This window comes from Hypanus sabinus, chromosome 13 (assembly GCF_030144855.1).
Source record: "Hypanus sabinus isolate sHypSab1 chromosome 13, sHypSab1.hap1, whole genome shotgun sequence".
NCBI classification, from domain to species: domain Eukaryota; kingdom Metazoa; phylum Chordata; class Chondrichthyes; order Myliobatiformes; family Dasyatidae; genus Hypanus; species Hypanus sabinus.
Genome location: NC_082718.1, coordinates 17,064,237 through 17,087,130, shown reverse-complemented (window position 1 = coordinate 17,087,130; position 22,894 = coordinate 17,064,237). Strand labels below are relative to the sequence as shown.

At 40.6% G+C, this 22,894-nt stretch overlaps 1 protein-coding gene across 1 annotated transcript in view; it reads right to left on the bottom strand.

Moving 5' to 3' along the window:
- reln (reelin) overlaps positions 1-22,894 on the bottom strand; it is a 307,273-nt gene that overhangs the window by 17,180 nt on the left and 267,199 nt on the right. The window contains exons 49-58 of the mRNA XM_059987188.1: positions 20,525-20,718; positions 16,374-16,627; positions 14,992-15,155; positions 12,635-12,849; positions 11,310-11,487; positions 8,688-8,863; positions 6,424-6,530; positions 5,280-5,522; positions 2,438-2,613; positions 985-1,058 (exon numbers count right to left, since the gene is read on the bottom strand). Coding sequence (XP_059843171.1) covers positions 985-1,058; positions 2,438-2,613; positions 5,280-5,522; positions 6,424-6,530; positions 8,688-8,863; positions 11,310-11,487; positions 12,635-12,849; positions 14,992-15,155; positions 16,374-16,627; positions 20,525-20,718 — 1,781 coding nt within the window. The remainder of the gene's footprint in view (positions 1-984; positions 1,059-2,437; positions 2,614-5,279; positions 5,523-6,423; positions 6,531-8,687; positions 8,864-11,309; positions 11,488-12,634; positions 12,850-14,991; positions 15,156-16,373; positions 16,628-20,524; positions 20,719-22,894) is intronic.

The following is a 22,894-nucleotide window of genomic DNA, read 5'->3' as shown; positions in this document are numbered from 1 at the left end:
CCCACCATTCTATGTGTGAAAAACTTACCTCTGACATCTCCTGTACCTACTTCCTTAAAACTATGCTCCCTCGTGATAGCCATTTCAGCCCTGGGAAAAAGCCTCTGGCTATCCACACGGTCAATGCCACTCATCACCTTATACGTCTTATTTCAAGGACTCTTCATCTCATGTTCTCAATATTTATTGTTTATTTTTTGCTATTATTATTTCTTTCGTTTTGTATTTGCACAGTTTGTTGTCTTTTGCAGACTGGTTGAACACCCCAAGTTGCTGTGGTCTTTCATCAATTCCATTACGGTGAATATTCTATTGTGAATTATTGTGAGTATGCCTGCAAGAAAATGAGTCCCAGGGTTGTATACAGTGACATGTATGGACTTTGATAATAAATTTACATTGAGCTTTTTGTAGTGGGAGGATGAATACAAATTAAATCATTCATGCAATAGAATATATTGTTCAAGATTGTAGGCTAGTAATCCCTTGCCTAAATTTTACAAAACTATTACAATGATGACAGAGAAAGGGAAGATTTCTTCTTAAGGATGTAGTTAATTCCTTCATCTGTGAGTCAGAGGGTGAACATAATATAGAGTGCACCGCTCAACCCAGCACTGCACACAGAGTCCACCCAATATGGATCAAGGCGTAGCTTTATTCGCCATGTACAGGGACTTACTGTGGTGTGTTGGCACAACATGCAACTGAAAACAAACACCTTCAACAATTATGAGAATATTATATAAAAAATAAAGATAGAGGTTAAAGTATGGATATGGAAGAAAATGTACTTAAATAGACAAATACCAGAATGTATTCTATGCCATAGAATATAATTAAAAAGTATTTGGCATTTCTAAAAATCACAGTATAAGATTTTGTTAAGGGTACAATAGGGGACTTTCTACCGTGCAGGTTGCTAATTCACAGAACATTCTGATGGCGAAGATACTCATCTGTTGTTCATAGGGTACCACTTACCTCTGATCCTTACTATACTCCAACAATACGGGCTGGAAGTTCCCACAGGAATCAGCTTCACAACCAACTACAATCTGAAAGACATTACAGAAGAGAAACTCCAACAAAGGTCCAATGAATTGTCCAGCTAAGGGCAGCACATTCCTTTGTCACTTTTTTTTAAAAACAGTGGCTCTTTGATGTCACAGTGGATCAGTAGGGTGTGTTAGATTCAGTACAAAGAGACAAGATGGGAAAGATCCGGGGACAAAGTAAATTCAGTGCAGGGAAGAAATTCCTTGCAGAACATGGGATATTAAATAAGAAGCAGGAGAAAGGAGAGTGAAAGAGAATATAATAATGAATAAATTACAAATTAGAATGTTACAAAATTACAGAAGAAAATGTAACTTGGAGAATAATTCACTTTTAGTTTGGCGTGTTTCTGAACAGTTTTAGCAGGAAATCAACAGAATCCTGTACTTTAGGTGCAAGCCTTTGACGCTGTGGCAAATGAAGAGTGGCTGGTCCTGAAGACAATCTGCCCTCTTCACTTGTCACCTTAAATCAGCATCCATCTTTGAACCCTCTGGTGCTGAAGTGCAATATTGTGACCCTTCAAATGTCACAGCCCTAACCAGCCCCCAATAACTTCCAGTCTTCTCACTGCACCAAACAAACTAGGTGAAGTTGCAATGACACATAGCTGCTGTAACTGTGATTGCCCTCGAGCATTATTCAAAGTTGGATATGGCTGACATATGCTACACCTTATTCGATCACTCTTAAGTAGTCACTTACATGTTGGCCCTGCAACCTTCCTACCAAGGGATCTCCAGGAGTCACTCCAAAGGCAGGCTTCTCGCCATTTCTTGGTTAAATGCTCACTGGCTGAAACTACAATCAACTCAAAATTATTCAAACAAGACAGTTTGCTTTGTGTGTTTGATTTCCTTCATATCATATCACTTCCTAGTTAACTCGCCTATCATCAATTACAAAGCATCCCACATTTGTACAGGTAAACACTGAACTAATGCTCATTCATAAAAAGTGGAGGATCCAGTGGATTTCCAGTCCTTGACAGATGGGTGTCACAGGAAAAGTTAGATTGGCCGAATTGGCCACATCACATGACCTTATAGCCAAGGTATTTCATCCAGAGAACATCCAGTGGGAGAGGGAGTGGGGGGAAGAAGAGAGAGAGAGAGAGAGTGGGGAAGAAGAGAGAGGGATTGGGGAAGAAGAGAGAGGAGTGAAAGAGGGGTAGGGGTGGAAGAGGGGAGGATATGAAAGAGGGGAGGAGAGGTGGAAGAAGGGAGGGAGGGTGGAAGAGGGGAGGAGGGGTGGAAGAGGGGTGGAAGAGGGGAGGGGGGTGGAAGAGGGGAGGAGGGGTGGAACAGGAGAGGGGGTGGAAGAGGAGAGAGGGGATAGGGGAAGAGGAGATTATTAAATAACTCAAATAGAAGCTTACTCTGAATTGTAGAACATATCCTGGTGCTACAATAAGTTCCCGTGAAGCTAAGAAATTGTGCGTCTTGTCTTTCTTTTTATTAGGCCAATAGAGATGGAATGAGGGATTCCCGCAGAAACCAGCTGTACGGACTGCATTAGGGTAGAAGATCCAGTTTCCATCATGGTTAACACCTTCTGTAGGAGAAAAATACATCCCACTGGAATGAACTTGCACCATCAATCTATATTTTACAGCTTGAAAGCATAGCTTAAAGCTCAGGCTCAGTTACTTTAGCACAGAGGGAGTCCGTGGTGTAACTTAGTTCACCTGAATATTTATTCGTGGCCGCCTGTTAGCATCTTCTCGTGAGCTAGTCTGATGGGAACAAGGAAAATCTCCTCACCATTTAAAGGAAAACTGGGTGCATCTAGTTGATTTTGTCCAACAGTCAGAAAATACACAAAATCACTCAATGTGGAAACTATACCTCCACAGTATTATAATGAATATTGTGAGGCAACTTGATAGAGTACAAAATGATGAGAGGCATAGATAGAGTGGACAGCCAGCACCTTTAATGCAGGGCAGCAATGATTCCTATGAGAGGACATACTTTTAAGGTGATTGGAGGAAAGTACAAAGGGGATGACAGGAGCAGTTGCAGAGAGTGTTAAGTACATGGAACACACTGTGGGGGGTGGAGGCATTACGGACATTTAAGACTCCTAATTAGGCACATAGAACATTCCAGCACAGTGCAGGGTCTTTGGCCCACAATGTTGAGGCAACCTTTAACCTTCTCCAAGATCAATCCTCACTCGTGGCTCTCCATTTTTTTTTCCATTCATGAGCCTATCTAAAATCCTCTTAAAGGTAAAAAAATATGGATGAAAGAGAAATGGAGGACTGGTTAGGAGGGAGGGGTTAGATTGATTTTGGAGCAGGTTAAAAGGTCAGCATAACATCATGGGCTGAAGGGCCTGTCCTGTGTTCTATGAATGTTATTGATGAGGGCCAATTAACATGAACATTATTTATCATTTTTCCCCTGCCTAGTTACAGTGTTACAGAATCAGGATACCCCACGCTCCATGGCCGGTTTGAAGAATCAGTGCAGGTTACATTGTTTAATAGAGGTTCGCTACACAGGCTTTATAGCATTAAATTTCTTGGTATTACATCAGTGACATTAAACCTGATTCTGATAGAAGTGATTGCTTGTCAATTTGCAAAGCCATTCTTTTAAGTGGCCTCCTGTGATGAAACTGCCAGTCTGTGTTTGTAAGAAACTATGGTGTCTGATTAATGCGGCAAGGTTACATGTTATGGTCTTACTGTTTCATTCAATTCTGAGTAAGATGGTAATTGGATGGCTCTAATCAAACTGTCCTGACGAAGGGTCTCGGCCCGAAACATCGACAGTGCTTCTCCTGTAGATGCTGCCTGGCCTGCTGTGTTCCACCAGCATTTTGTGAGTGTTGATGGTCTTACTGTAAGCAGGTTGTTTTTCAATACCGGTTCTTGTTTAAATTTAATAATATTTATGGGAGCTCACTCCCATGTACCAGAGTCCATTGGTCTAGCATTTATAATGAGGGCCCGTATATATGTTTGATAGAATTGTTTTGTTTTCAAAGCTTAATACGTGTGAAGACATAAGGCGGATACAATGGGTTTAATTAGAGTGAAGCAATAATTATAAGGTTGCCTCAGAAGTATCACTAAAGGAGAGGCAATGCAGAAACTGGGATGTAACACTGCCTATCAGAAGTGTCTTTAGATATATGATCCAATAATGAATGTTATAATCTGTTCTATATTTATTGTGCTCACCATTGGTTAGCCTTCACACAAAATATATATTTCTTTTTCTTTGCGGTACACTACATCCATTCCTCAATATACAGCACTCATTTATGAAACAAAATACAATTGCAAGTCTCACCACATTTACATCTCCCGAGGGCATGAGTCCTGCTGTTACTTTTAACACAACCTAGTCAGATAATGATGCTTGGCGTCTTACTGGCACCAGGCTGACTTGTAAATTGGACACGTTTGCCATTAAAAACATGTTGCTTCCACTTCAATACACTGATATATTTTATTGCCTTATACTAGAATAATATAATATACTGACTTGTCTATCGGTTGAAGGATTAGTGAAGGTGTTTATTTGTTGCATGAACCAATAGCTGTACTGGACATAAATACTAATAGCTGAACTGGCCACCCTCTGTCAAACCAGATTACCACAAGGGTAGGTGGAGCTTGCTTTCTGTAATCCTACTAAATGACTCCTCATTCTGCAGCTCCCAGGAATTCCAAGGGAAATGCTAAAACATTTGGGATTTAGGTTGGGGAAAAGCGGAGTTAAGCTTCTTTCAAGGTAGTGAAATTAAGTAGAAAGAGATCAAAAATATCAAAAACCAAATATGAAAAGCAAAAGAAAAGACAAAAAATGAAAGCCTCTTCCAAAACACGTGAAGTCAGTCAGAAAAGCTACAATGAAAATTTCAGAAACTAAGATTTCCGGTAATGTTTATTTGGGACAAAAGATATACGTTGGAGGGCAGTGACATCCTTTCTGCAGTTGTATGATGTTTAAACCTCTACTGAGTTTGTGCCAGACATAACTACAGCAGTGAATGATAATCATGCACTCTTTAGTTCCAGTTCTGCTTAGGCATTAAACTTAATTGGACTTTTAGCCATTTTAGTGGCATATGTAACGGTCGCTGGGCACTGCAAAATAGCCTCGGTGCATTTCTGATGATCCAACATAACATAATTAAATTCCTCAATTCATAATTATTGACGTCAAACAGTACCATTAACGAGCCTAATGTTTCCATCTTACCATCGTCAAAAGAATCCATTAGTTGACTTGGGTTGATCTCAGATCCTCCAACCAGGATGTTGTCCAGTGCCCATTGAGCACGGTCTGAGCTCGCCACCATCAGGCCATTGAGAACAAAAAAGGGTTGCCACCACCGCAAACGGGTCGTGTTGGTGTGGGCCTCCTCCGGGAGCAGGACATAATCCTGACGCACAGAAATATATTTCTGGTAATCCATTTCATGCAGCAGGTGCCAGGTAATTCCTACAGCACATCAGAAGGATGAACCAGCAACGAGATTTAGCATTTCAATGGGAAGGAAGTTGAAAAGGTTTTCTTTTAAATGAAGTTCAACATGTCAATGGTTTCAATCAATGCTACTCTCTGAAAGAGACTGATGACTTGCTACACAGTATTTTAGCAGCCAGTCCAGCACCAGATCCTTGCTCGTCAGAGAGTTGTACAGCATAGAAAGAGGCTCTTCCAAACACTGTACCTGTGCTGACCGCTATATCTACCTCTGCGAATCCCATTTGCCCGTGTTAATTCCATTGCCATCCATGGCTTGCTTATTCAAGTACCTGTCCAGAGAGCTCTGCAATGCACAGTTTGCTTTGTGCTGATTCCTGCATCTGCACTCTCACGTCTCCTCTATAATTCCTGCCTTCAAAACCTCCTTTGACAACTAATTGCTACGGCTTGTGTGAAAAAAGTACCTGTCTGGGTCACCACACAAGCCTCCTTCCAAATGACCTCACCTTTCCCTATCAGCATGTCCTTCAGTTCTTCTCTTTCTCGAGTAATGATCCACACAATTTTATGAGTTTTCTCCCTCTAAATTCCCTGAAGAAAGGGGCTCACTCTAAGTATGGCAATGAAATGCCACAGGTGTGGTGCATTTTGGTGAATTGCTACCTCCTGATGAGTTAACCCACAAAATACTGGAGGAACTCAGCAGGACTGGAAGCATCTATGGAGTTGACAATTTGGATTCCTTCATCAAGTCTGGATCATCTTTGTTGCTCTCTCGTTCTTCAACTCCTGAGTCTTCATTTGGATGAGTTAATCTTTCTCCTTCTGAAAGCCTCATTGATTATTCATTTGTAGATGATTAAGAAGTATTGCAGATAATCGTGCAGTTAGCAAGAAAGGGAATAAATCTCACCTCCATCAGTTGAATAGTCCAACAAAACCCCCTCCTTCCGACAGATGGGTTGATGACACGTAGTCATGTTGTTCTCACTGCCAATTCTGGCCCAATACTGCACAAATCTAGCAAAAATAAAAATCTACATTAATTTGTAAATAGGATACATTAGGCACTTAGAAACAGTTGGGAAACATCTCCTGTCTCAAGCCGTTGGTTTTGATGTTCCTGATTCCAGCATCTGCGGTCTCATGACTCCTTTTAAATGTTGTCACTATTCCTGATTAGGAACTGATTTCTAGGAAAAAGGACTTTCTTGCTGCTTTCTTTTCCAATGTTTAAAGTGTTACCTCCCTGGCAGACACTGCTTACCCTCAGCTGCTACACCTCGGGAAGCTCAATATTGGAATATTTCACTGCTTTCTCAGAAAGGCCTTTCCCATTTGTGATTCAGCATGTCTGGAATTCTGTCTGTTCTATTAAACTGACTGTAAGGGGTTTCTTATGTTACTGCATACGTTAATCAAAATGGCTTCTTTGTTAAGGTAACTGGTGAGAGAACGCTTTCTCTCGCAGCTTGCTTGGGATAATGAGGATTGTATTCATTTCCTAACCAACTGGGATAGATGTTATTCTTTCTTGTGGGTCTGAGCTGTTGTTGCGTGAACTTTTGGGGGAGTTGGAGAGCAGATCTCGAGGAAGGCGGACAGTGCTAGATGCGCTCTGGTTGACCACCGAGGTTGGTCCCAGACGCGTGGGTTGTGGAGGTCGGAGAAGATCGAATAGTGGACCGAAGACTTCGATGGTTGAGCTCCAATGATTGTGCACTAATTGACTGAACCCTGATAAGTTCTGGCGCCTTTTCTTTCCTTTCTTTTCTTTCATATATATTGTATCGCTATTAATCACTTAGTTCTAGTAAGATTTATAAAGTGTATTCTGTAAACGTACATGGTGTGCGGTTTGATATTGTGTGTGTGAGTTTGTACCAGTGTGCATTTCACAGCATCCACGTATACGGGAGGCGCGGTTTGGCGGGTGGACTAATTTTCCCCTAGACATACACCAGCCAATCGTGTGAGCGTTACATAATGAACGTTGGTTTTTTCACTTAGCTCAAACCTTACTCTGTTTGCAATTGTCATTCATGACCTCTCTGAATGAATGGAATCAAACAGCCTATATCATTAGGCTCCTGTATTAGTAAAGGTGGACAAGATGGACCTGTAACCACGGTCGGAAAGTTTAATCTTCTTGCACCAGTCACTTCTCCCACACATCCACAAGACACTTTGTCCCAAATCTTTTTATCTGTCAAAGTATCCTGAAAAGGTCTAACTGCACCCTGTTCACTAAGGTAGTGATTAAAAGTGCCCAACATCTTGGAGACGTCCAACCTCCCCGCTAGCCTAATGTTCTACCTGATTCTGTTCAGGAAACTATCTGATTCCTTTGGATTTCCAGCATCTGCAGACTTTCTTGGGAATCTGATTCTCTTTCTGGATTTTCACTGAGTTCTCTTTTGTTTTTTCCTTGCTGTTCAAGTTGCTAGAGAGAAGAAACTGAGCCTAGAATTTCAAGGAATTCTAATCAGAAGCAGCTTCACTGATCTCTGAATTTTGGCCACATCAATGTCTTTATGTGGGCTGGATGAAAGCTCTTTCCCTGTCAGAACCCACACAAGACACTTGTGAATATGATGGGCCAAAGGGCCTGTTACTGAGCTGTATGGTTCTGTGACTTTAAAGAGTAGATATTTCTTATTTTCACTTGAGTGCAAACAATCATATTAACAGACAGAACACAATAACAGCCAGACGAGTGATATTTTGTTGTAGTTTCCCCTAAAGAAGAATTGAAAGATTCATTTGAAAGCAAAGTCTTCTTCCAATCAAATATCCAAGATATTGCACTATCAAATGGTTTATTTTCTCATTATAGATTTACAATCTTGACAATTTTTCTGTCCAAATAATAATCTCCAAACATAGTGTAAGGAAATCAGCCATGGCCAGGAACAGTTCCAGTGGAGATGTTGCGCCCTTTAATCTGCCAAATAAGAAGCCTCATTGCTAATGTCACAACAATTTACGGTGACATTTCTTAATTTCTCATTTTCCCACACCAAAAATTTTTTGACTCCTTGAAGCCAGATTGCCAGAGAAGTAACAAATTCAAATTATTAAGTGGTGACCATCAAATCACAACCAAAAACCCCATTAATGCGGTTTTGATTTGTCCTTCAAGAGAATTTTGCATATAAACAATTGTGTCAAACTCACTTTGTACCCCTGAGATCAAGGTCCTGGGTTATTGCCTGTCTCATGCCTACTCCACTGAAATAGAGGGGCAAATCCTCCACCAGAACACCACAGTCTGTGCAAGCCTTTCCACCATCCAGAGAAATCCATGTGTCGGATGTCATATCATCAACTTCAAAACGTTCTTTCAATGAAGTCTGTAACACATAAAAATGTACCATTTACTTGATTTGAAAGACCAACGCAATATATCAGTTTTCATCTGGGTGCTAATATCCAAATGGTTAACCTGTGCTCATACCATTTCCAATTCTCTAACCTTCAGGTTACAGAACACTATTATGTTGAGCGACGTGACCTGCTGTGGAAGAGGAGACAAAAGTTCCAGCTGAACTAGAGAATTCTGGAGCTCCAAGTTCTTTTTTTTACTAACCCTCCTCCAGTTGGCAGGTTTGTGCCATTCCTGAAATGTTGCCATCCAAAAATATGGCCAAATGTAACATTATATATTATTAGTGGACTGATTTGATCACAGAAGTGTTTCACAGACCTACATTTAGGTGCATCTTGGTGAGAAGCTGACTGGGTTGTTTCCTGCTGGTTTTAACTAAGTAAGTTGTCTGCCTGTTTCACTGTAGCTGCAACACTAAATTTATTTCATTGTGGATGTCTTGAAGGGAACATGGAAGTTCCAGTAGTTTTTTTTTTAACCCAACACTCTCATATTACATTGTCAAAATGGAGGCAATGTTTCCATTCCTGCCCCACACTCAGCCCCGATGCACCTTGAAAGCATTTCTGTTTCTTGATATTTGCTCTGTGTGCTTCAACTCCGACCATTCTTTAAAACCGCAGCTCACCCCATTCTCAACTATCGCTTCACACTTCCCAACACAAGTTACTGGGTCGTGATCAGCAGTGGGAAGGTTAGTCCAGGGGCCACAAACACTTCAAATGCTGATTGCCTCAGGTCAGCTAACGTGCCTGAAATAGGAAATAAATTTAAAACATCCTGGTTTGGACATTTCAATACAGTACAAAAAGTAATAACAGTAGGGACTCAGCCCCTAGAAATTATGGCTGACTCAACGTTTCTGAAGTCTACTTTCCTGCCATTTCCTCATAACTTTTGATTGCCCAGCTGATCGTAAATCTATCTAAGCCTTAAAAAAAAATTCAAGTATTCTGTCCCCACAATTCTGATGCAAAAACTCAACCTTCTGAAGAGAAGATATTCTTCAACATTTGAGTTTTAAATAAATGCCTCCTTATTTGGAGACCAAACCCCCTGGTCCTGGGTTCTCTCTGGAGGGGAAACATCCTTTCAGAGGTTTCCTTCTAGTCCACTAAGAATCTTGTATTTCAGTAGATTGTTTTTCGGTCTCCTAAACTTTTCAACCCTTACTAAAGGAAGGCCTTACCCAAGATCATCAGAATGAAACTTCACAGAATCACACTATTTAGATAGGGGACCAGTCTGGGCCTTTATCCATGAGGTACTTGATAAAATATTTTTCTTACATAATAAACAATGCTTTCATTACATTGTGCTTAAAGATTAATGTACAGAGGGTGCTTGGGATCCAAAGACGTACCAGTTGGTAGGTTAATTGGTCATTGTAAATTGTCGTGTGATTAGGCCAGGATTGAATCAGGAGATTGCTGGGTGGCGTGGCACAAAGGACTGGAAGAGCCTATTTTGTGCTGTATCTCAAAAAAAATAAACAAATAAATAAAAAAAATAAAGTTTATTTTCATGAGAGTTGCCATGCAGGTAGATGGGGTGGTTAAGAAGACATATGATATGCTTGCCTTCAACAGTCTTGACACTGAGCATAAGATTCAGGAATCAGTTATATGAAACTTTGGTTAAGTCACACTTGGAATATTACAGATAATTCTGGTTGTCCTATTGCAGGAAGGATGTGGAGACTTTGGAAAGGGTGTAGAAGGTTATCAGGATGCTGAATGGATTAGAGGGTAAGAGCTAAAAAGAGAGGTTGGACAAACTTTTCTCTAGAGCAACACAGGCGAAAGGGTTCCTATAGAAGTTCATAAAATTATGACAGTCAAAGTCTCCCCCCCCCCCAGAGTAAAAATGTCAAATACCAGAGGACAGGCATTTAAGGAGGGGGAGGGCGAGTTTAAAGGAGATGTGCGGAGCAAGCATTTTTTACACTGAGAATGGTGGGTGAAGGGAATGGGTTGTCAGGGTATTAATGGAAACAGATGCGATAATGGTGTTTAAAACAGACACAAGAACATGCAGGGAAAGCTGTGAAGTTGATCATGTACAGTCAGAAGAGACTTATTTTAATTTGTCAGTGTGTTCAGGGCCCTTCCCTGTACTGTACTCCTCCACGTTCTATGTAACATCCAGGAGAGACATGTTATTTTATCCACCTGCATTAGGGGGAGACCCATTGCTAAACAAAAGTCTGGACAAAAGTAATTTTATATATATATAACTCCGAGTGCAATCTATAAGAATGACCAAAACATTCAGCATTAGTACAATTCAGAGTCTGAAAGTCAAGTTCTGGAGTTGCACTTTGCTGCTCCAGGATTCAGGAGACTTGTGAAACTTGTAATGAGTATTCCAGGATCACATTCGATAAGCTACTTCATAAAATCTGGTCATACCTTCAGAGACTGACTCAAGTAGCAATTTGGCCCAGAGAAGCCAGGGTCACAGAAGCACTGTTTGTTTAGGCAGTCTCCATGTCCTCCACAATTATTTGGGCAGGCAGGCCCCACATAGAAATTATCGATGGCCCACTGAATATCCGAATACTTTTGATAGAATCGGAATCTCACAGGGCTGTAATAAAATGGAGCATTAATTTTAATTTCACCTATAAAAGGACAAAACCAAAATGCTACTTTAATGAATAAGCCACATGCAGAGGAAAAATAAATAAGGTCCTTTGTTTAAATTTTTGAGAGCAAACAGGAAAATGGGGGCAATATTCTACAGGTCAGGAGTTCAGAAAGAGGTTATTAACCTGCAACATAATTCTAAAGATGCCAGTCTAGATGTTTTTACTTTCATTGTATATAAACTTCTTAATGTTGCTTTAGAATTGAGTAACATGGGTGCCTGGCGAGAAGGTGGTGCAGGGAAGAGAGAGCATCACTTGAAAATGGTGAAAAGCTCATTTTATATAGGAAGATTATTTAGGGTAGTTGTGGTGAACTACGTGTGCCTGTCTGGACATGCCCTTGCTGACTGCTCCTGTGGCTCCTCCCACAGACCCCTGTATAAAGGCGATCTGAAGCCTATGCTCTTTCTCTGTCTCCAGGACGTAGTATGATGGTCACACACTCCTGGTTCCTTCTTCCAGTCAATAAAAGCCAATATCTCGCCTTACGTCTCAGTGTGAGTTATTGATGGTGCATCAGTAGTAGAGTAGTGTAGTGGTTAGCACAACACTTTACAGTACAGACGATCCAGGTTCAATTCCCGCTGTTGCCTGTAAGGAGTTTGGACATTCTCCCTGTGACCGTGTGAGTTCCCCTTCTCCCACAGTTCAAAGATGTACGAGTTGGTAGGGTAATTGGTCATTGTAAATTCTCCCATGATTCGGCTGGGATTAAATCATTGGATTGCTGGCCATCATGGCTTGAAGTGCCGTAACAGCCTATTCCGTGCTGTATTTCAATAAATAAATAAATCTTTGATTTAGGTGATAGATAAAGAAGTAATATTGGGGTGAAGGGGAGAGAAATGGGGAGAAGGGGAGAGAAATGGGGAGAAGGGCAGCACATGCCCTGTTATTTCATTGCCCTGTGATACTCTGTAGTTCATTAATGCTCAATGGGAGGTGGTATATGTTGCTTCACCAGATCTCATCTGATGTTCGAGTTGAGCAGAATTTGTTTTCTACTCACTAAAAAGCTTTAACATAAATCTGTGGTGAGCAGATCAATACAACACAATTCTCACTCCAAAGGCTTCTCTTACTCACTTGCCCCCCAGATTGTCAGGCAGTGGGTAGATGGCTCTCTTCCATTCCTTGGCAGGGAAGAACACTGACGGCTGAGTAATGTCACCAGAGCATTGTGAGTCAGCTGGGAGGCACTGGGGCATCAGGTACCGCCAGTTCATACCAAAGTCAGTTGAGTACTGAACATGGACCTGGTTCTGAATTATTTTTTCTGTTGTCTTGCAGCCCACTGAAATCTAAAAAGAAAGCCTGAATTAATTGCTTAAAATCAGAATCACTGATGTTTCCCTCTGATTAGTATTTTAATTTACCCAAGTTATAATGATGTTCCATTTCATTTGCAAAAATGCTGATCTGACTTTCAAAAGCTCCAAACCAATGCTGGATACGTATTACCTTCCATCTACAGGTATAGCAGAAGCTGATATATAAAGAGAAAATATTGTAAACACTCAGGATGCCAGGCAACATCTGTGGAAATAGAAGCATATCTCACATTTCCGGTCTGGAATTGTTTCTCTTTCCATAGATGCTGCCTGACCTGCTGAGCATTTCTGGTATTTTTCTGCTTTTATTTCAGATTTCTCACATCTGCAGCTTTCTTTCTGATTTTCATTAACATGAGCTGATGGTTTACAAAGTTAACTTTCAGGTGCATTACTTAGGCCAATGCTTCAGTGAAGTACCAACGACCTGTGATGCAGTGCAGTATTTTTAATTGACATATTAAATCTGAGGCGTGTATTGTTTTCCATTTGCATTTCTATAAAATAATAATAATAGACTATTTTGAAAGATTAAAGTATTGAGCTATATCAATACTGGAGCACCGTCTCTCTGGTTCTGAGCTTTCAAATGAGATATTAAGCTGGGGCTTTGTCTCCTCCCTTATTTTGGAACAGATGTGTAATGGTTAAATTATCAATGAAGAATTTGATTTGGAGAACTGTTCAAAATCCATCATGGGGAATTTAAATTCAGTTAATCAAGTAACCTGAAAATAAAGAACTAAATTGCAGTGATTAGGGAAGTGCAGGAAGGAAATCAGCTTGCCTCACCCAGTGAGCCCATGTATAACTTCAGCTCCATTATAACGTGGTTGATTAACTATCCATTGAAAATGTATCACACATCAATATGGAAAAGTCGTTCTCACAAAAGTCAGGGGTCCCAAACCTGCGATATTTATTTCTATAAAAGGTCAGTGTCTGTAAGTGCGCAGGAGTGCCACAGCTGACAGTTTCTCCTCCAAGTCACACAATGATATGACTTGAGAATAGACTGTCATCTTTCAAGTCATATTATTGTGTGGCTTGGGGGAGAATCTGTAGGCTGTGCTACTCACATGGGGTTAGATCCAATGATGATATTAAACCCATTGACAATATCATTGGGTCTAATCTCAACTCTGTGGATGTATCTTGTATCAGATGAACTTTCTCAAAGGAAATTAAGAATGGGCAGTAAATCTGCAAATGCTGGAAATGCAAAGCAACACACACAAAATGCTGGGAGAACTCAGCAGGCCAGGCTATGGAAAAGAGGGACTCTGACTTCTCCCTTTCCTTTAAGTCCTGGAGAAGGGTCTAGGCCCAAAACGTCGACAGTTTATTCTTCCATGGGCAATAAATGCTGGGCTTGCCCATTTCCTCTTTCTGGAAATGTATGTACATATAAAAATGCATGCCACTCTTGCAATTAAGAGCATGGGAATTATCCTACGTATCTTTACCATTATATATAGCTGAATAATATCACTAAAAACAGATTATTTGATTACAATCACATTATTGTTTGTGGTGATTCTTGTGGATTAACTTGTTGCTAAGTTTTCTTTTTTTTACAAATAAGTGACTACTCTTCAATCAAAAATTATCCTGAACAATTCAGTGTGATGTCTAGAAATGAAATGAGCATTTCTCAATGTGCTCCTTGCTCAGCCTGCTGACATTCATTTCAAATGACTTCAGCTGATCCTGAAAATAAAGGAGACAAAAGCAGGAATCTGGAAATCGACAAAAACGTTGTGTTGGCAGCTCTTCACAGAGGAGTCAGCTCCATTCTTGAGAAATCCGCTAACACCAGTCACAAGACTACCATCTAATGACTAAAATACTAATCTCTCTGTGTTAGGTAATGACTTGCTTTGTTTCAATTTTGATATTACAGACTTCCTGAAAACTGAAGTTGGATCAAAACATGGAAAACACAGCTCTCTTTTGGCAACGTGGTATCAGCGTAGTCTAGACTTATACAGCATTATCAACTGCCTTTGGAATTTTAACTCTAAACATGATTAGCATTTTTCATTCAAGACACGCAATAGAATAGTAATTGCTATATTAAGTTTTACTTTGCGATGTGACAAGGAGCTTCACCTTGAACTGTACAATCCAGTCCTCGCTAGGCGTGAGGTCATGGGTCGTAGCATCAACTTCCCGACCGTCGTGGCTTCCGCACAGCATCACTCCATCTGGCGAATTGCAGAATCTCTCCACAGAGCACTCATCGTGGAACATCCAGTACTTGTTTAGTTTATAAGCTGCCAAAACGTTTCCAGCAAGATAAGAGTGTGTTTTTAGTGAAACATTACAAGTTGCACACAGCTAAAAGATACTCTGGCAAAAGCTCCTAAGTTAACCTCTATGTTGACTTTGAGGCTTGCTTGTTTCAATTTTCTTATCTACTAATATTACTTCTAGCCTTAAAAAGCTTTATTAGGATTTGCAGTGTCATTGTGGTTCAGCAATAAAAATAAAATGTATGCTACAAGCTCCAGCCTTTGAGGATAGAAATTTGCTACTAAAGCACATAATAGCAGCATTTGAGAGGAAGGCACTACCTGACTGGACCACTGGAGCAATCCTCTAAATCTCTTCCCCACTGATTATTTGTCTCTGAGCGTTGAACGCCTGCCTTCGGAATGTAATTAGCAAAAAGTGTCTGCATCACAGGACATAATTAGAAGGTTGCAGGAAACATCATGATTGCAATTAGTTTACAAGACTACCTCCTGAGATTTCAGCTAGAAGCTTGGGAGATTGGGTCTCAAGACTGGATAAATAAGGTTACTTTGGTAACTTCCCTGGAGGAATCTCACTCGATCTCCACGATGGTCACTCCTCTCTCCATGGTACTGAGGCTATGAACGCTGCCCTGGCTGCTGGGCTCCATGCCTGCTAATATGATGAATTGATAAGTGAGGCTTTGGGCCTACTCTGGGCTGCTCCGGGGTTCAGACCTGAGGACTCAATTTTGGTTTGTATTGCTGTTGTTTGCTTCAATTGTTTGCTTGATTGTTTTTTTTCTTTCTCTTGAGCATCAAGTTTTTTATTTTTTTTGCTTTTCTTCTTTAATTTGGTTCTTTCAGGTTTTATGCTTTGTGGCCTCCTGTGAGCAAGCAAATCTCAAGGTTGTACAATTTATATATTCTTTGATAATAAATGAATCTCGCATCATTACCTATCCCAACTGGTAAACTGGAGCCAGAAATTTGCTGTGAGTTGTAATATTGATGATCTGTTTTGGTATAATTATATTTTCAACAAACTAAGTATTGAAATCAGAAAGTTAACATCATAGATAATCATGCTTCTAAGGTGTGATCCAGCATATTTTGTTAACTATGATTATATTAATTCAAGGTGACAAAATTGCATTCAGATAACCACGAGTTAAACTTTTCAGAGTCAATTATTTAAGAGCTATACGGTAAACCTGACTTGTTAGGTATCTTAATGACAATTGAACTATAATTTACCTGTGGGTCTTTCTTGAAATAGGTCAAAGCTGATCCTGCCCACAGGTCCACTGTCAGCGGGGCTTCGGTCATGTGGCGGGACAGGAGTACTGCTGAAGGTATCTAACATGAAGGTTCGGTCACTGGCTGAGCCTGCTATCAATACATTATCAATCGCCCAGTCGCTCTGCTCATGCCCGTCATGGGTAGGTTGCCACCATCGGAAACGGGTGCCAACTACTTTTGCCTCAGATGGCAGGAGGATACTTACAAAGCTATAAATAAATCGCAAACATAAATAAGGTTTAGTTAGTTTTAATTTCAAACATACACAGTTGACACATCCATGTATTATAGTGAAGAATGGTGGACCCACGAACACTACCATCTAGAAGGACAAAAACAGCAGATTCCTGGGAACACCACCACATGGAAATCCCCCTCCAAGTCACCACTCCCCAGCCTGACCTGGAAGCATATCATCATTCCTTCATTGTCACTGGGTCAAAATCATGGAATTCCATTCCTAACAGCACAGGACTATAGTGTTTCAAGAAGGCAGATCATCACCACCTTCTCAAGGGCAACCGGGGATGGGCAATAAATGCTGGCTTAGCTGGCAACACCCACATTGCGTAATTGAATAAATAAAAAAATCTGTGTTACTGGAAGAGGAAACCAAGGGGCTGGATGAGTGATACGAAGCCTTGGGTTCAAATTCCATCATTGCAGCAGAGAATATAAATTGTTACATACAACTGGAATTAAAAATCTACTATCAGTAATTCGCTCATCATGACACTAGCAGACTGACATCCAACTGGCTCCTGTTTGGGCTTCTGGAAAAGCAACCCACTTTACTTATCCAATTGACTTGTACACACACAGAATACCTGGGAACTCAGCAAGTCAGCAGCATGTATCAGGACAGGGTCTCAGCCCGAAACGTCAACTGTTTATTTCCTGCATAGATGCTGCTTGACTTGCTGAGTTCCTCCAGCATTTTGTGTGTGTGTTGTTCAAGATTTCCAGCGTCTGCAGAATCTCTTGGTGTTTATGGCTTGTACACAACTCTAGACCAGCAGTGATGCATTTGACTTCTAACTGCAAGCTACTTAGTTCAAAAATAATCAAGGAGGGACAATGAATACTGGCCTTGTCAGCAATTGTGAATAAAATCGGTTAAATTTAGGTCAATTGGAGCTATTCTCTCCACAAACAAGAGAAAATCTGCAGATGCTGGAAATCCGAGCAACACACACACATGCACATGATGCTGGAGGAACTCACCAGGCCAGGCAGCATCTTGTGTGTGTTGCTATTTTCTCCAATTATCCTGCTAATTTTCCCTCTTTCACTTTAAACACTTACTCCTAACAGGCATCATTTGAGATTCCTGGGACTGTTAGCTCTTGATCTCTGCAGAGGAAGCTAAGGACCCTACGAGAAGAGATCGGTTATCCCCTGAGGAGGAGAGAGGGTGCTAATATAAAAGTTGTACTCTCCACAAGTGCAGAGTGCAGGACTTAAATACAGGCCATAAAAATATACTCAGAATTTGAAATAAAAGCAAATCATGTGAGAAAATGGTCAAATTTTCTCCATTTTATTTAAAAGATATTTTGCAGTGGCAACTGGTGACGATGTTTTGATAAGGAACAAGTTCAATATCAGGAAAATCATGTAATTGCATATGCTGGAAATCTAAAGTAAAACAGAAAATGCTAGAAAATTTATAAAGGTCAGACAGAATCTGTGACAGGAGAAACAGAGTTAGTGTTCCAGACCAAGGATCTGTTGTCAGAACTGGGGAAGAGAGAAGCTGAGTTAGTTTAAGTTCTATCGAGGGTGAGGGAACGTGTTGTCAGAGTTGCCATGGAGATAAATTGTAGAGACCTTCCAGCTGATTGGTTAACGAGGGCAGGTGGAGACCTTCCAGCTGTGGTTAATGATGACAGGTAAAGACCTTCCAGCTGTGGTTAATGATGACAGGTAAAGACCTTCCAGCTGATTGGTTAATGAGGGCAGGTAGAGACAGAGAAAATTAATAAGAACTATGAAATAAGAGTGATCAGAGAGTGGGAATACAAACAAGGGAACTTTCCTTCCTTTTCTGTATTATCTCTCCATCTCAGGGGATATGTTAGTGATAAACCATTACAAACCCACATACTTCCTCAGCTACTTCAACTATATTTCCTCCCACCCTACAAGGACACAGTTTCATTTCCATCGTACTTGCATGGATAGAGAGATTTTTCATATGGTGCCACTACGGTGTTCATATTCGAGCATGGTTTCCACTTGAGCATAGTTGACACAGTTTTCAACCCTATTATATCCACTTCCTGTCCTTCTGCATTCACTTCCTGCCTCACTGGACAGAGCTAAGTCAGAGTTCTCCAAGTCAATGTCCACAGTTTCACCAGGTCCATCAGCAGACCATATCTTCCCTTCCCACTCCACAACATACTTCCAGCATTTTGAAGGTCAGTTCCCTTCCTGCTCTTCCACCCACGTCAACCATCGAGCCACTTACAGCACTCCCCATGTAATCTCAGCAGATTACATCTGTCCCTTTAACCCTTCCCTTCCCACAATTTGGGACCCAGAAGCCAGATGACCTTAACAGTACTCCGACCCACATTTATTTTACTAAAATTATGAACTGAAAATTTGCCCTTTAGCATGATCTAGACCCACAACGGAAAATTCTCAACATGTAAACACAGAGAAGACTGGCCATTCAGCTGCTTAACCTGCTCCCTGTTTGAACAAAAACACGAGATTCTGGCAGACGTTGGAAACCTTAAGGAACACGCACAAAATGCTGGAGGAACTCAGCAGGTGAGGCAGCATTCATGGAGAGGAATAAATAGTAGATGCTTCGGGCCAGGACCCTTCATCGGAACTCTGTTCTGTTGTATTCACATGTTCCTCACCATTTAACAAGATTGTTTTGTAACCTCACGCTATATTCCTGCTCACCCTGTACAACTTCCAAAGAATATACCTTCCTTTGCTTTAAATGTTTAAACACTCTGCTAGTACCATCCTTTGAAGGGCAGTTCCAAACATTCCCAACCCTCTGAAAAAAAGCATCTTGACTCAACAGTCTTAAATCAGTTTTAAACAGCAATGCATAGTTCCAGACTCTTGTACAAGATAAAGCTTCCTTCCCACATTCACTCTGACAAGATGTCTTGGAATCATATATGATCTCCTACCCACCTTTATGCCAATTGCAACTTCAGCAACCATACATTTGGTGACTTCTTCCAAGTCATTGATATAAAGCGCCAAGCGCAGAATCAAATATCGGTGTGATGACTGGTCAATTGTTTGATGACAATAAAGTAATAAAGTAAATGATAAAACTTTGAGGCCCTGGCACAGATTCCTGTGGCATACCACTCCTTACCTCTTTCGCCTTATGACACAGGAAGCCATTTGAGTCACTGAGTTTACATTATTTCCCAATAAGCCATTATTGCTCGTGTTCTCCTCAACCCATCCCCGCCATCCGCCTACACACATTAGCATTAATCTATAATATCGACCAGTTACATCAAGCCGAACAGGTCATTCACCCATGTGTCCTAATTTCTGCTTCCTGTTAGCCAGCCAATTTTCTTTCCATTCCTGCACCCTGAACTTCTATTTTCCTCAGTAACTATGGACATGGCACTTTATCAAATGCCTTCTGGAACTCTCTGTATAAAGCAACCCTGGTTTTCCTTATCGCATAGTACATCTTCAAAGAACTCCAATAATTGGTGAATTGTGATTACATGTTGACTTTGCCCAATTACCTTGAATAATTTCCTTCTTTAATGACTAAAGTAAAAGCCATCTCTGATGCTTTTAGAAACAATTCTATGTACTTCCTCATGATAGATGTTAAAGCCTGTAGGTTTCCCATTCTCAGTCTCCCCTCTTTTATGAATGAACGGGAAGGAGCTAATGTAATTTGGATTGCAGATCAGCTGTAGAGGCCCAAACAGAGCAGTGCAGATTGAAGAAACATCTTGCAGGACATTTTATGTCAATTGAGGCTCCATTCTCACCTCAGCTGCAGCACCTTGCTCTTGTACCCACAGAGTGTTTAACGCATCTTTCATTTTGGTGGCTCTTTAAGAAAGCCGATGTAGTTGAGTACTTGAGACACTCACCTTGGCTTATTGTATTGGTCAAAGAAGATTTCCATTAAGATATTCCATGTGATGCCTCCATTGTTAGAGTAATCCAGAAAGACACCCTGATTACGATTGGTTGGGGGAACAAGGCAGCCGTACATGAAGTAAAACTGAATAAACTCAGCATCTGTGAGATCCAGATCTACTGTCACCAACTGACGTGTACAACCCTAAAACAGAGGAATATTTTCATCAGGTTTTAAGTATGTTGGATGCCAATTTGCCTTAGCACAATATTTATAACGTTGTTGTAAAGTGAACAGTTGTGCAACTTAATGCGAAGAGACTTGGAGCACAGATTCACATCGCAGCATTCTTGTGCTTTTGGAGAATTTATGGTCTTCAGGGTTCTCTATTTTGAGAAAACTGACACAATGTCGTTAATATTTAATACTCAAAGGTGAAAGTGTCATAATCTAAGTAACACACACACAAAATGCTGGAAGAACTCAGCAGGCCAGGCAGCATATATGGAAAAGAGTACAGTCGACGTTTCAGGCTGAAACTCTTAGGCAGGATCATATTATATAGGGCTTTTGACCAAAATGTCAATGGTATACGTAAATCCATCACCCATTGTGTGAATAACCTGCCTCTCAGATCCCCTTTAAATGATTGTTTTGCTCTCCACAGGAGGAGCTGTATCCAGCACTGTTTTGTTCCTAATTAAAGACTTTGGTATGAATGTGGGCTTGTTTGAAGCTTCTAATGATGAAAGGGTTCTGACGTTGAAGTGTTGAAACCTGCACTTCAACTTTTGTTGTTAGATTAAAATGCTGTATCCTTATGGAAGTAAAGGAATTAACATTGGGAAAAAAAAGGATGTACTGGAAACAGGCAATAGGTCAGGCAGTATCAGTGTGAAAAGAAAGAGAATTAAAGTTCCATTTCAAAGATACTTCAGCAGAACTTGGAGAGAGAACAACTTGTAAATTTCAAGGGGAGTAGGCAAAGATGGATAGAGTAAAGGGAATATGTTTGACTAGGTGGGGCCAAGCCGTTGATGATGTCATCAGGTTCATTGATTTAAATAGGACAATTATAGAGAGAGAAGATAAAAGTTTATTTGACATCAATGCAAATTATTTTAAGATCTATTGACCCTTTGTTAATCCTGTTTCTCCTTCCATAGATGACGCCTGACTGATTATTTTTATTCTTATTTCAGATTTCTGGCCACTGCAGTTTCTGTTCTGATTTTCGCTGCACCTCAGAAAGCCGACATGGGGGGGGGGGGGGGGGAGAGAGAGAGAAAGACAGTTGGTAAAATGTGCATTCTGAGTAGACCTCAGCTCTGCTATTATTGAGAAAATGGGTTCAGTAGTTACATGTGCGCTGTTAAAACTGTTTGAATGCACTCCCAACAAGTGTGGCACCAAGATAGCAACTGCTAAATTAAAAAGACACGGAGTTCATCTATCCTTTATTGTCAGGACTGTATTTTGAACTGTAAACTGGATTACATTCAGAGTACACGTGCACACTGCACAATGCCAACAGGAACTTGCTTTACTACGCATGTGAAAGCAATCAGTCACCCATCTCAGCGAGCTGTATGGGACAGGAGCAAACTTTCAGTGGGATACAAATCCACAACATTTCGATTTACTTTAATTCTGATACGCTGCAGATTGAATTGCTATGACTGCTGTACAGATAAGATTAGGATAATAATTAAAATGCAAATTCACAGCAGAAAAGTGAGCCAGATGTTTGATAATTAAGCCCAGTTATCAGCCATTCCAGGTATCACCTAAGGCTTTCGTTCCATCCTCTTTATGAGTAATTCAGTATCATTTAGATATTAACACCAATTCAAGTCCATAATAACAGTTTATCGCACGAGCACTTCAGTGGCCTATCAGTGCCTTCCGATCATCTTGGATTGTTTCATTAATCTTTGCTGAAGATGATGGAAATTGAATTTAGATGAATTGCAATGATCACTGATTCTTCCAATAGATAATTAAATTGTGAAGACAGGTTTAACAAAGAGTCTGTAATCTTTGTGGGTGGAGCTGGGTGGGGTTAATTGAAATATCATTCCAGTTATTGCTTTCCTGCAATCAATTTGTAATGTGCTACAGACAAGCGTACTGGCAAACAGTGAAAAAACAACCTGGAAATCAAGTTTGCATAACTTTTACATGCACAGCCATGGAAGCTTCCAAACCAAGCACTAATCTAAAATTGTTGTTTTCCAAGAAGGAAAGAGGATGACGAATGATAGTGAGGAAGAATGGGAGAACAGATGTTTCCCCTCACCTACTCTTCTGCAATATCTATTCCCATCTCCTTGCCATGCTTGTGATGTGATAATGCTGTAAACCAGAGGCTGTGTAATGT